The sequence below is a fragment of the Chelon labrosus genome, assembly GCF_963514085.1.
Source record: "Chelon labrosus genome assembly, chromosome: 21".
NCBI classification, from domain to species: domain Eukaryota; kingdom Metazoa; phylum Chordata; class Actinopteri; order Mugiliformes; family Mugilidae; genus Chelon; species Chelon labrosus.
In genome coordinates, this window is record NC_140354.1 from 6740690 (window position 1) to 6755697 (window position 15008).

The 15008-nt window shown below is 39.6% G+C and overlaps 1 protein-coding gene across 1 annotated transcript; it reads right to left on the reverse strand.

The window, feature by feature from the left end:
• Positions 1–1523: 1523 nt before the first annotated feature.
• igfals (insulin-like growth factor binding protein, acid labile subunit) lies at positions 1524–3830 on the reverse strand. The gene has a single exon (XM_084570341.1). It carries the CDS (start codon positions 3557–3559, stop codon positions 1724–1726), a length of 1836 nt encoding a protein of 611 aa, XP_084426467.1. The 5' UTR covers positions 3560–3830; the 3' UTR covers positions 1524–1723.
• Between the last annotated feature and the right edge of the window lie 11178 nt (positions 3831–15008).

Consider the following 15008-nt stretch of genomic DNA (forward strand, 5'->3'; position numbering starts at 1 on the left):
TGTCACTGATTTCAGCAGTTCCTGGTTGAGAATACACCCACACAAGCACTCCAGTGTCAATAATTATTAATCAAGTTTCTGGGGATTGCTACTTTCCTACCTTTGACATTTATGAAGCTAGAATTCACCAACCTCTACTTCAGCATCTTCTATTGAAAAACTGTCAAAGTCTTCCGGGACCTTCAGGGAAAGACCAGCTGGTCTTTGATATATAACTATCTCCTCTTTCTCGGACTGTAATGTTAAAAGGACACACCATTGGATAGTAGGCCTATTTGTAAAGTAAAATATTATTATATGCATAGCCATATAGAACTGCGTACATTCATGGCAGTTAAAATACGTTAGCACATTTTTTAAAAAAGGGGGGAAAAAAACAGCTTACTGGTGAAAAGTCCAAGTTGATAGTGGGTAGTTGTGGTTGAACTTTCTCCAGAATTGAATTCCAACAGGATGAAGGATGTTTTGAGTCCATTTCTGCGGGTATGACTAAGGACTTCTTGTAACGTTATCGTTTATGTACCGCAGATTCCTGGTTGCCGTTGGCAACGACAAGCTTCTGATCCGGGTACACGTGCGGCTCGTCAACAGTGTTGCCTTCAGGTGCTGCCAGAAATGTCGCAACTTGTTGACTGGAAACGCGCAGTTTGAAACGCACAGCGGGACACATCTCGTCGCTTGAACAAACGAATAGCCGGTTGTGTGTGGGACGTGTTCGAGATAGGTTGAGCTCATGCCAGCAGGTAGTCTGCCTTTTTGGCTAGAATTCTAAATGTGATAATAACCAAATAAATATATCGCTAGAGTGCTAATTAGTGTACAGTACTTGGCAAGCTAGCCTGCTAGCTATTGTGCTAAAATTACTCCTCTTTTACAGGCGTTGTAAACACCATGGACCTCAACCTTTGCACTGAAGGTAACTGTTTTGTTAGTTTTATATTTTTGTTGTTTTGTTTAAAATTGTGTTTAAACTTTGTAACTATTTGTAATGGAGTGCTTCTGCTTGTTAGTAGTTTGCATAATCCTTTTTTTTTTTTTTTTTTTTTTTTTTTTTTTACCAGTTTGCAGTTTCTATTTAAAAGCGTGCAAGCGTATTATTATTATTTCTTCTTCTTTTTCTTCGTATTAGTTTCAATAAGTTAACTGGCTGTAATGTGTGTTTTTTTTAAAAAGTTATTTTCTGTATTTGAAAGCAGATGAAAAGTACCATAAACAAAAAATATATTTAAAAACCAACACAAAAATCACATTTGAATGTGTTTTTATTAAACGAGACCCATCTCCATATCAAGCAACTTGTTAAAACCAAAGCGCATGTCTCATATTAGTATGAATTCAACTGTCACAAAACATTTGTCATGGATTGGTTGCATCAAATCAGATGGACAATTTAACCCACAATTACACGTCCATATTTAACATAACTCCAGAAAAGAAAATGGAAAAAAAAAAGGTTGCTTGGTATTTTCTTTGATGAAAATTCTTGGCAACTCCAAATAGATTTTAACACAAGCAGTCATCAAATAACACTATGTCTGTTAAAAGTTGATTAGTTGAACAGTTGACCTGAAACACATAACAGCGTTACAGTTGTAATGTTGGAATCAAACTATTTAAATGTACACTGCTGACAATATACAATATACAGTATAGGTACTTGTTTTGTACCTTTCTCTATTGTGTACTAACCAATTCCTATCATCATCAAACAACTTGTGGCTGTCTAGCAGCTTTGGAAGTGTTCATTGTCCACGTCCCGTAGGTCCTGACCAGCTAGGCGTGGTGGGTTGGTGCACGTGATGTTGTTGTATATGATGATAGTTGTGTCAGGCTCTTCCCCTTCTGCGTGGGTCTCCACTCGTCTAGGTATCACCCGTGGATTCCTCAAACTGTAATTTCTGAGTGGGAGTGCGCCGCAGTCACATTTCCACCGGTTCCCAGACAGCAGGAGTTTTTCCATTCTCCCTGAGAAATCAGGGACCAGACTTGTCATGGCATTAGCTCTCAGGTCCAGATAACGCAGCCTTGGAAGTGTCTGCTTTGTGCCATTTTGCAAAAACTGCCGACATTCGTTGTTGGACAACAGCAAATACTCCAAATTCTTAAGGCCGGAGAATGTGTGGGTTGTGAGATCTTCCAGCTTGTTGAAACTCAGGTCAAGTCCCAGTAGGCCAACCAGATCCACGAAGCTATGATATTCCACCACAGAGATATTGTTATGTTGCAAGAAAAGCCTCCTTAAACCAGAGAGTCCAGTGAAAGCTTGAGTTGTGATCCTTGTTAGGCAACCTTTATCCAGATGTAAGCTGTGAAGCTTTGAAAGACCTTTGAACACTTGGTCTGGCAGACTGTGGAAACAGCTTCCTGAGAGATTAATGACAGCCACATGAGGGAGGCCTGTGAAGCTTCCCATTTGTGCCTCCTGCACTTGATTGTGCTCTAGCTCTAGGACCTCCAGATGGCCGAGCCCTTCAAAGATCCTCTCCCCCAGAGCTCTTATCCTGTTGTAACTGAGTCGCAGTTCTTCTAAGTACTGCAGATCACGGAAAGTCCTGGGCCTGATTCCAGTAATAGAGTTGTTGGAAAGGCGCAGTACATGAAGACTATGCAGGCCCAAGAAAGTGTCGTCGTGTAGAGAAGTCAGTTTGTTGTTTGTCAGATCCAGCCACCTGAGTGACTTCATGCCTACAAAAGCTCTGGGTACCACTGTCACAATCTGATTCTGGGCCAGGTAAAGCTTTTGCAGTTTAGTCAGTTTAACAAACACATTAGCTTTGATGACCTTGATTTGATTTCCTGTCAGGTCCAACTCTTTAAGCTCTGCAAGATTTTGGAAGAGCTGTGGTTGCAAATAAGCAAGCCTGTTCCCTGCAAGAATCAATTCTCGCAGACCTTGCAAGTCATGGAAAGCCGCCTCTGGTAAGACTGTTATTGAATTCCACCCGAGGTTGAGAAGCCACATGTGTGAGAGTCCTGCAAACAGTCTTTCCTCAATGCGACTCAGCTGGTTGTTATGCAGACTAAGTGAAGCGAGGTTAGGGGCATTCTGGAAGAGTATACCTGGTAACACCCTGAGGCGGTTTCGCTCAAGGTGAATATGTGCTAACGATCTAAGGCCTTTGAAAGCCTGAGGGTCAATCGTCACCAGCTGGCCACTTTGTAGATTCAAAAAGTCCAGGTTGGTAAGGTCCCTAAAAGATGATGCTGGAAGTGAGGTGAACAAGTTTCCATCCAGCCAGAGAGAATGAGTGGATGGAGGCATGTCAGTTGGTATTTTTGTGAAGTTAGATTTACTACAGTACATACTGAGCTCTAAGCCGTAGTCATCATAACCACAGGTGCACCCTTTAGAACAGGGAATGGGGTCCTCTTCAACCTTCTCTCCTGCTGTGTCTGGGTCTGGCAACACCAGTGAGGTTCCCAGCACCCACACTACCAACAGCACAATGGTCTGCATACCAGCTGTGGATAGAATATTAAAATCTAAATATAAGCTGTTTCCTTGTTTTGTCGATTCAAGAATCTGTTCTGCATTTAAAAAGTGTTCATATGTATTCATAAGTATAAATTAGATTACTTACCTTCAGTCACAGAGGTCTCAATTTAAGGTGAATGGGCTGTGAAATACTGAATGACAGCTCCTTGTGCAATTGTTTGTATGCTGAATGGACAGTCTGCCATGCCCCAAACTTTTTTTTTAAAGTCAGGTGCACTGGATGTGCACTGTTAACCCATTCATTTCCAACAGACTTGTCAGTCTAGTTTTAATTTTTCATGTACTCACAATTCCTGCTGATCTTTTTTTTATTTTTTGCTTCCTGTCTGCAGTTCCATCTGATGTCCTTAATGGTTGTGTATTTGTAAATTCTGTGATAGGAGAGTATACTTTAATTTGCCTCAGTTAGGGTTTAACTGTATTGCATTTAAATTCAAAGTAAAGCACCCTATATACATATACTTCAGTTATCCAACCCATTTCTCAGATGTAATTTATTATAAACCCAATTAAAACCGAATGTGACTGACACTTTGTATAAAGTGCACTGCTACTGCTAGTACCACTTCATTCACGTATTTGACAGTTCAGGATGTGGTCAGTTCCAGAGGTCCATTTCCTAATCACATCTGAGATTGTAATGACTAACTTTCTGTTTACTTTTTTTCTGGGTATCTGAGTTCTGTAGACAACCATGAACTGGCCATGAGCTAAAGGACAGCCAAATCTAGATAATACTGTGTGCTTGCACATGAATTTCATTTACTGACCTGCCAGTGGTGGATTCATAAAACTGTGAAGAAATACTGTGTTGACTATATCCTCTTAAGTTTTTAGAACTCAAATCTAGTCCACTGTAGCGATGAATAAGTAGGCAAAATCCGGTAAATCCTGGAAAATAAACACCTTACCATTAATAGTTTCTATTTAAGTAATAATCCAAATCAGACTGATGAAACTGAAAAAATGATCTAAAATCAACATTTTTAATTCAATAAATAATGTTTATTTCATATATGTACATTACACAGACTGATTGTCAAGTTCCTGTAGCAATAAGTTTTATATATTTTTGTGATAAAATGCATTGATATCACATGCCTTAAGGAATGCATATTGATAAAGAGGATCATCTTAACTTAGAAAACTGTTGTCAACAATTGAAAACAGACACTGTTATATGAAAAGTGACCTCATTAAAGCATTTTTTAATATGCGGTACCCATTAGTGAGGAAACGGAGAACTATGCTGAATTATAGTTTTGTTTTTTTATACCAGTAGAGAGCACTGCTGATCACATTTTGGTTCAGCATCTTGGTATACCCTTTAAAAACAGTCTCCAATGCTAAATATAATATGATCAGAAATTATAAGCAGATCACTTTAGACTTCTCTCGTATATTATGAATTAATATTTGTTTTGTCTGTCTCCAAGCACTAGTAATATCAACAGTTGAAAGAGAGTTTGGCTTTTCATTCCATAGAGTGAATATTAGATCTTCTTACAAACAGGGAAATAACACGCTGCAGTTTTTCCTGCTGTTTCAGTCTAAACATTGCCATGTGGAATGGCTGCCTGAGGGAGATGTTGCATGATTGTAGCTCCCCTGACAAACACCTCTAATTGGCTCATTCCCCGGCACTCAACCAGGCAAAAAGGTTTCCAGCTTTGTTGGTTGCCGTAGGCTCCCCGAGTGGAGGAGAGGAGTCTAGATAGTGAGTGGAGGAGCCTGCCTCTGTTGGTGTGAATGTTTCGACTGGGCTGTGCTTAGTTTCTGGAGGGAGCATGTTCTCAGATGATTCTGGATTATGTTTGTGCTTCCTCACCTGCAGAGAACAGGCCTTAAAGGCGTTGTGTCAATCTAAATCGGACGCCTAACCCTAACCCTAACCCTAATCCCATAATGAAAGGAAACTCTAGCCATTTAAACAGTAAGTGGTGGACATCCGCATTAATTTGGTTGGTTGTAGTTGTGTTATATACAATAATTATCATCAGCATCACAGTGTAGCATCAATCTTTTGAAATTTAGTTTATTATGAGTCAACACAACACATGTATAACACCTTTAAATGTATCTGGAAATTTCTCTCAGTCATGTAAAATACAGAATACAGACCTGAACATAAAACATGATGACTACATAAAACATAATGTGAAGTACAAACTCAAGTTCACAATAGTGAACCTTGGTGACAATGTAAGATGCTGCATATTTAGCCATTGCCTTCCCATCCAGTCTTCCATATACATGGTGACAACATGGCCAGTGATTTCTTTCCACCCCTAACTGTGGTAAATACTAGCTAAACATCTCAACAATGTCAAAGCATTGTCTATTTTCATTGGTACAGACTGATCTAACCAAATGCCTTGTTCCTTGGCACAAGCAGGTGGAGATTAGGATTTTGAAAAAAAAATTAAAAGTACAATCATGACGCAGACGTTAGTCCTGTTCTGTTTGATTTGTGTTTTTGATGAGGCTGCCGTCCGTGTAATTGTAAACCATTCAGCTTCTTTTGTGTTGCAAAACACACTGTGTGATAAACCAGGAATAAAAATGATCAACTATTGTTTTACCCACTGTATTTTTTGTAAATCAGAGATAGCCAGACACCACATCACATCCCAAATGTGCCTCAGATAAGTACATAAAAGCCTGCTGAATGTATTAAACTGAACCTCAGGAAGCAATGGCTACATAATCGGCAAAGCCAAAACAGCAGATTACTCCTCCTGTGTTGGTTCAATGGGCCTCTGGATATGCATAATGTTGGACCCTCCTGTTGCTCTCATCTGTTGATTCTGACATGGTGCATAATGGTGTAGAGAAGACAGACAATCCTTTTGTTTCTTTTGCTTTAACAGGGCGTGAAAATGAAAGGAAAGCTGGAGCTCCTTTCTTATTTTCTGCTGTTAGCTAAGTGGAAAGATTTAATTGACCTAAATGGTTTTCTTTGTCCTTAACACAGACAAGTGAGAACAACCCTGCTTCCCTAACACAGAAAGCTATCGTACTTTAGATTCAATGACAGGCTCAGTCAACACTGCCATCCACTGGTAGATTGTTGGACTTTTATCCTCTCACAGTAGTTTAAAACTGAACAAATGTGTCTTGTATGAGGAAAGATGCTTGAAAACAAGTTTTTATTATTTTTTTTCAGCGGCCTTTCACCCATTAAGGTGGTAGTGATTCAGTGCGCCTCTGAACCCTAGTGCCACCTCATCCCCTTTGACAGCCAAAGACCCTATACACCCCTGCAGTGGCTATTAATAACACTCCGAGCTCACACTTGACTTATCGCTTTCGTGGAGAGGAGAAAGTGCCTTTGTCTCAGCATCTAGAAGGTGCTGGAACTTATCCGCGATTCGTTAATTAAATGTGATCATTGTGACCAACACATATTGCCATTTTTGATGATGGTGTGGTTTAGCTCTATTATTATACCAGCTCAGGAATTCATATTTGTTTCATAACATTAAAACTTACTGTAAATATATATGGGTAATAAGAAAGAGAAGAGTAAGAGAATATGCAGCACTGTACCGAAACATCATATCTTAAGGTTCAAAATGTGCAATGATATTTACATTTGTGTAGATTTACATCAGGGATTAACAAATTCTCATGAATTTCCAAAGGAAAACTTAACTTTTTATGCTTCTTAACATTACAAGACAGGAAAAACGCTATCAGGATTTATCATTTTAAGAGATTCCTGGAGCGCCAAATGGGAACATCAGTGTTTTTCTACATATTATTATTGTATTTTGTGACTGTGCGGTAGTTTTCATCGTTTATGTCACATTTTTGTTGTTGTGCTTTAATTCTTAAGGTTCTGAAATATGTTTGCAATGTTTAGAGGCTGACCTTTTATGTGCCTGATTGTAAACTGTATACTTACAGGCAGTTTTAAGCCATTCTGTAAAATGAAGGCCACGCTGATTGAATGGAGAACAGTTCTGAATTAATTTTTTGTTTGGGCAAATAATTGCTGTGTTTGTCACGATCCTTATCCAGCCTTACTCATCTCTGAATGGTAAAATGGAAGAGATTTTTAATTACATAAGTGGATGCACTTTGTCCTTTGATTATTCCTATGTTGTTTATATATAGTACTGTAACTCCAATTTTGTTGGAGAAAAAAAATGTTTTTTGTTACTTAACTCTATTCCGATTTTACTGAAATTATTAATTTTTTCCTGTTTATCTTACCCTTTGAAGATAAGCCTAGCGGATTCACTGACATGGATGAAACTTCGCTGGATAACCTTGAACACTTCCAGAGAATGTCAGCTGAAGACGGCAGGTAAGAGAGAGGCATAATTAAACACACTCCAAAGTGAGGGTAAGGGTTGGATCTCAGTGAGAAGCAAACGCAGCCAATGAATCCCGATAGACAGCTGTGTCTGAGTGTAAGAGTGATTACCTGAAGCAAAGCCAATGAAGCGTTTATCAAAGTGTATTATGAATTTGCTTGAATTGTTATCTCCTCTGTTTCTTTGCCATGCTGCTGGAAATTTGAATTTAGGCTTAGATAGTAGATCCAATGTTGTTGTTGCTGCTTAGCAACAGCAGTTGCAGCTAAAGTTTCAATTAGGGACAGACCTGATCTTGACTTTTTACCTGCAGTTAGTGGGTAATGAACACTAAAACAATGAGCCCTGCATGCTCTTGCTGATTTCAGGAAACAGCTATAGACTGTATATAAAGATAGATAGACCAACCATGACGTCACCCACAGGATTCCTGAAGAGCAGTTTTAATTCCCGGCTAATCCAAAAATGAGGCGGAGTGTGCAGAAAGACAGCTAGTGATGGCCATTAATGGCCAGGGGCTCGGGTCTCAAGGCGTGTACGGGGATGAAAGGTTTTGTGGCCAAGCGGAGCATTTTAACATTGGGGGTTATTGGGGATTGACTTTTGGACCCAGCCACGGGTCGGAACCTCACTCACCTCACGTGGAATCATTGTCCAAATGATGGTAAAATAGCTTCTAGACAGAACTGAACATCTCATTTGCAACACCCTGAAAATAGTCCGAATTTAAATATTCATCCTTTATAAAATCCCAAAAATGTTTGCTATGTGAATTATCAAATTGTTGAAAAGTAGACCACATTTATGCCTGGCAGTATTCATCTTCAGCTAGGCCTTGAGATTCTCTTAAATTTCTTTGCATTTCTGTCATCCCCTCTCAAAAAGATTAGTGCGATACTTTAGCTGCCATCTTTTAGTCAGTTCCAACTGTTAGACATTACATTAACTTTGTTGTCATTGTCTAGGCTGGTGTGCCCAGACTCAATTATTATCTCAATTCTTCTTAATATGAGGCTGGTAACATGGCATTGGGATTTCATTATGGGCCGTGTTCCAACTGATACAGAAAAAGGAATAAAAAATGAGCTCAACAGCCAGGGTTGGCAAATTTGCACAAAATATCTTTCATTCAAATGTAGGTGTTTGAGCTGCATGTTCAGTGAATATGTGTTGCTTTCATTAAGGGCATTGTAGAATGTAAATCCCACATATAATCCACAGCAAGTCTGCAGGCATTCAATCTAATGGCATTCAGCTTTTTAAATTCTTGTTCCAATTCCTGTTCCGCGTAACCCTCACCGCAGTGCCTCAACACCGTTTATTCTAAAATGACCTAGTTGTTCATCATAAATATGCAGGTGAAAATGTGTCATTGCAAGGTGATAAAAATGGTTGTGTGCCATCAATCTGTAGCCTACGGCTCCTGCTCCACATTTGGGGTAGTAGAGTGAATAAATGTGGACTGAAGTGTAGGTCAATAATAAAAAATAACACTCTGCCTGTGGGATGAGGGGAATATTTTAATTGTTCATTTTCTTAGACAGGGATTGCAGCACACGTATATCACTTTAACAAGGCTTTATTGTGAAGCCACAGTCCTCTCTCCTAATTTCTCCTTAATAGATTACACATCACCACAACACAGGCTATTGTGTACGTGTTTAAAACTTGAATAATAGAGCCTCAGCACCAAAGAAAGATCTTTTTCTCTAGAATTGTGTGACAAAACCAAAATAAAGAGCTACTCAAACAAAGATTGCTGTAGGATTCCTAGTGAGCAAATTTTATAAAAGCTTTCATTCGCTGAAGGTGCTGAAAAACTGACAACACACACCTATTCTTTCTCAGGTTTAGGTTTGCAATAAGAATACACTATGCATGGTGGATAAATGAATAATTTACACATACAACAGCAGTTTCACTGCAGATGAGCTTGTTTTGGCTGACAACATGTGTCCTGTGTCTGCATTTTTTATATTTGCAAGTTTTCCTCTAGAGAAACACAGAGGCACTATTTGGGCTCTAATCTTCACAGCTTTGTCGCCCTCCTCACTGAGAATGGTTACTGTAATGGGTAGCTGTCAGTTTTGCTGAATAGTGTAGACGCATTGTTTTCTCTTGCCCATTTCATTTGCATGCAAATGATCACAAAGATGCTTTTGTTGTACACAAAGAAAGTGATTTTGTGTTTTTGGTGTTTCATATTGGGTTCTAAAGGTGTTAATTTTTATGAGGCCAGACTGATTTGTGAATTTCAATGATCATAATGCCTTTTTGAGGGTCTTCATCTCAGACGAAGGTTTAGGAATTTATATTGGTATCAGACGACTTGGTGACTACACTGTCACAAAGGATGTTGGAGAGGCAGGCAAAGGCAGGGATGTGAGGCCTCTTATGCAATGACTGTGAAAGAAAGAAATGAGATAAAGAGCTACAGCCAGTCTCTGAGCACAAAGAGACCCGCAGATTATAAGCCATGTCTGTGATCTGAATGAACTGTCACCACAGAATGAATCAAAAGAAGATGAAAGGAATTAAATAAGTTCATCATATGACATAGTTAGTCCTTCCAGGAATCTGTCTGTTTCAGCTAACTTGGGTACACTAATAATGGTAAAACCAAATGTCGGCAGATTGGAGAACAGAGCGGAGACAGACAAAAGATCCATATAGTAAAACACAATACTGTCGCCTTAGTTGTACGCTTTCCAGAATAATTTCTTAATTTTCTTGTGACCCAGAGGGTTGCCAACCACGAATTAGAAAATTACAGAGTTCATTAATCCAAACCTGATTTTACATTTCATCAGCTGGCTCTCTGCCATCACGCCTCCTTTCCACGACATTTCTTGATTAACTGTGATCAAACTAAGAGCTCTGGTCTCCACAGTGTCTGTCGCCACAATCAGTGTCAGTCATTTTCCAGTTTTAAACTTAGAGTGAACTTTATGGAATGATTTTACACTGACATTTACCTTCATCTTACACCTTAGTAAAATTCCCACTTGCTGATGCCATTGCTCCCATGCAATGTGTGGCACGAGACATGAAGCCAGACTTATTTCCTCAACCACTTTTCTCAAGTTCCTTGCAAATCACATTAATATGGCAAAATTGTGTGAGCTAGATATTACAAACTTCATAAAAAAGGAGAGTTGTGCAGCAATGACACCTTGAGGTAAAAAAAAATGGCCATCCCAAAATAACATAATGACCTTTCTCCCTGCCTTGCAGGAGGAAGCATCCTGGTGTCTTTGTCTGCTGCTGAGACATCTTTTGGAGGAGCTCCACATTCCTAATCTCTGTGTGACTCCTTTCAGAATCTCAGATTTAGCTCCACTTGCTTTTGTAGCAGCACAATAATCTTTGCTATGTTGCTCTCCCCTGGCCTGGAAAATGGATTAATTTGGAGCGTTGAAGGCCTTTTCTGGCCCAGTTACTGCCTATTTAAGTGACATATTAACAGAGATAGACAAAGGATCCATGCAGTAGCTTTACTGCAGTGCAGTGGAAATTATGACCATATCATAATCTCTTCTCTCCTTTCAATGTTAACATGTATCTTGTACATATTTGCTTTCATTTGAAACAACGCACCAGTATTAAACACAGAGTTTCTGGTTAGGTGGTCCAATTGACCTCTGCCAGGTGTAGGGACAAGACTTTGTGGTGATGATGGTGATCCTCAAAGTTCTCTTTCCATCACCTGACAACAATCCCACTCTGGGTGGGCAGTTCTCCTCCCAGGCTAAGCAAAGTAAAGCCTGCTTTCCCTTCCTGAGCCGCCATATAGTTTGCCGGAACCTCCATAAGGTTAAAGTCCTTCTCCATAGTTTCTCCAAACTCCTCCAAAGTTTTTGTTTCTGCGACTGCAGAAGCCTCAGGCTGTCTGGCATCACGGTACCTGCCTGCTGCTTCTGGAGTCCCCTGGGCCAACTAGGCCCGAAAGCCATCCTTCTTGACAGCTTCCCTCACTACTGGTGTCCGCCAGCAGGACCGACAACCTTCTTTCCACGGCTCCCACTTACTGCTTCTGGAGCAGAGGATTTGAACATTTCTCCCTCCGATTCTATGTCCCCAACCTCCCCCTGCAACCAGTCACTCCCAGTTGACCTTCACTACAAGTTTTTAGGTTTACTAGGTGTGACTGGCAGCTTTCCCTGCCCCCTGGTCCAACTCACCACTAAGTGGTTGCTCTGTAGCTCTCTTCACCCGAACTTTGGGTTAAGATGCTCTGGTACCAAGCACACTGAGCCACCTTATGCTCGAACATGGTATTCGTTACGAACAATCCGTGACTAGCACAGAAGTCCAACAACAAAACCCCATCCTTGTTAAAAGTCCCTTCCAGGACGCCCACCAGGGCCTCTAAGAATGCTGGATACTCCGAACTGCTGTTCAATGCATACACACAGACAATACTCTGAGCCTTCCACCGAGTGACTTGTAATCGCATGGAGGTGACGCTCTCGTTCACTGGGAGAACTCCAACACGGAGGCACCCAGTCAGGGAGTAGACAGATGTGAGACCTCTTCTTCTCTCTCTTTGTAGTAATCTCTCCTATGGCGGCACAGGATTTGAGTATTCCTTACTGTATATATTTAAATACCTCAAAAACAGTTTTCCAAAAAAATACAGAAATCTCCTTAATTATTTTAGATTATGATTTAAACAGGGAAGTCAGTCTGTAATAAACAGCAGCACATGTCGAATGCATCTGTTGCGGGCTCCACAGCCTGGCCAGTATTTCATGTCAGCAACTAAGCTATCCCGACAGCTTGTCATTTGAAGCTGTGGAGGAAAAAAAACTTGATGTAACCCCTCTCTGTTTAAAAAAAGTGTATGTGAAAGAATCTAGTAAGATGAGATACCTGATTTTGGACACAGATCAAGCGATTTAATAAGGCATGTTAAGTAGACATTTGGCAAAAATAAATGAATAAAAATTGCGTGCCCGCAGGTGGCAATAATAGCCCAGGTGACTTGTCACACAGAATCCATTTGTGCTGAGTTTTTACAACTGAGTCTTTTGGTTAGCTGATAAATTCAAACTGAGTCTGTGTCAAACCAGCAGAGTCAGCTGCTCCATCGGCCTGTTGTTGGTGAGACTGATGCCTGCAGATGTTGTGATGTTGCAGAGAAGATTTGCAGTCTTAGTCATGTCTGTGTGCATGTTTGAATTTTATTCTCAAAGCACCTGAAAGTACTTCTGTCAACACACACATATGTCAATAACATAACTCTAATGTTAAATGAGCTTTATTTATTCATCCAGTGCTGTATTTTAACAGATGAATGACGTATTGATAAGCATTTCTGTAAATGCGTATGAATCATTGAAAACCACACTTCTTTTTTTGAGGAATCAAGCTTTATTACAAAACACAGTTTCTTTTACATTTAATAAGGAATATTACTGAATATTTAAACTTGTGAGATTGTGTGTGGATAAGGATTTCTATTTCCACCACCTGGCAGTGTCAACTATAACTTGATAGTTTTGGAAATTGTCTTGATGATCAAAGTTTATTTCATTTGAATTACCTCTGTCATGTTATTTACCATGGTTAAATGTGTTTCCTGGTAGTATTTACTGTATTTATTTATAGTTATCACTGAAATATGTAGGAGGATTTAAATAGCAGTTTTTCATGTTGTGCAGTGCCAAATACACCATATATATTTTTTAGAAATAAAGCTGCTTGTCTCTTTCTCTGTTGCATGTATGTCTGCAGGTCTGTCACCACCTATCTGTCCTCACTCTTCCCCAACTGTAGTGTGGAGACAAACATAATTTCCCAAGGCTATTCAGAAATTTCCTATGTAGAGTTATGCTTTAACGCGTGGTACTAGCGCATGTTGTAGTTGTCTATTGCCATTCTCAGAATTAAAACCTGTGGCACAGTTAATTTTTTACTCCAGTGCATTTGTCAGTATCGGAAATAAGTTTTTGAACTTACAGTATTTCCCCCACGGATTGACTGTTTGTTTATTTGTGAGAAGAACACAAACCTGCATTATGTCATGTTTGAAAAATCATTATGCTTTTATGTCTTTGTGTAAATTTTCCTCCGACCAGCACATGTCTGAGCCCCTCTGCCTGACTGATTTGGGTTATTGTTCTGATTTAATTTCCAGAGGGAAACACTTGGGTGGTAAGAAACATGATTGGCTAATTAACAAAAATGTCTCTTGGCATTTTGAATAGAATGATAGAGCTCCCAGAGGCTTGTTAAAACTGAACCTTGATAGAAAGCAAGGCTGTAAACAGGAGCAATCTACAGTATCAAGTCCGAAATGAAGTCTCCAACTGCTACAAAAGGAGAGAGAAAAGCAAAGTGATACAGATAGGCCCCCCATAGTTCTGTTGCTTTCACTTTGCAGATTGTCTACCACTCTTTCAACATAAAACATAATTTCCTGTTGTTGAAGTATTTCAAGCATCTTTCCCCCAAAACATATTGTCTTTCAATTCCCGCGCAAGGCTATACTACCAAAGACATAATGAGATAAGCTTCTGATAACAAAACATCCTCCTTTCATTCTCGTCTCTGATTCTATTTCAGTGTTGTGCTTTTCTACATCTGTTCTCCTTTTATCTAATCATGTAGTTCATCTACCCACATGAGACAAGTCGCAGACTCTCTCTGGGCCTAATGTAACTCCATGAGGCATTAATGCTAGGCTGAATCCATTCGGCTTCTTTGCTTATTGAGGTCTCAACAATTGACCATGTATTGAGTGTTTGACATGACAGTAAGTATGGCAACAAGAAGAAAATCAACGACCAAATTGGACCGAATTGGGCATGAATGGGAGGTTGTAGCCGACCGTCATAGTTATTGTGTTAATTTACCTGAAGCAGCTGTTTTTTTTTTTTTTGAATGCATTTGCTCATTCTGCATTCAGATATGTGAAAGAGTGCACAAAATATGCATCCTGCTACAAATATTTTGTCTCCAACCTTCAAAATGTTTTGTGTGCACCATAACAATGTCTCTTAGAGCTACAGTGCCATATCGTATTGTTTTCTTAGTCTGTAAGTGATCATCGTTAGTAACTGAACATCCCATCCACCAGTGTTAACAGTTGTTGTTGCTAAGAAGAGCATATTTATTGTCAGCCTAATCTGAAGTTAATAGGGCTGTGGTTTGTAGTAATATTGCATTTTATTGTCTTGTACCGACAC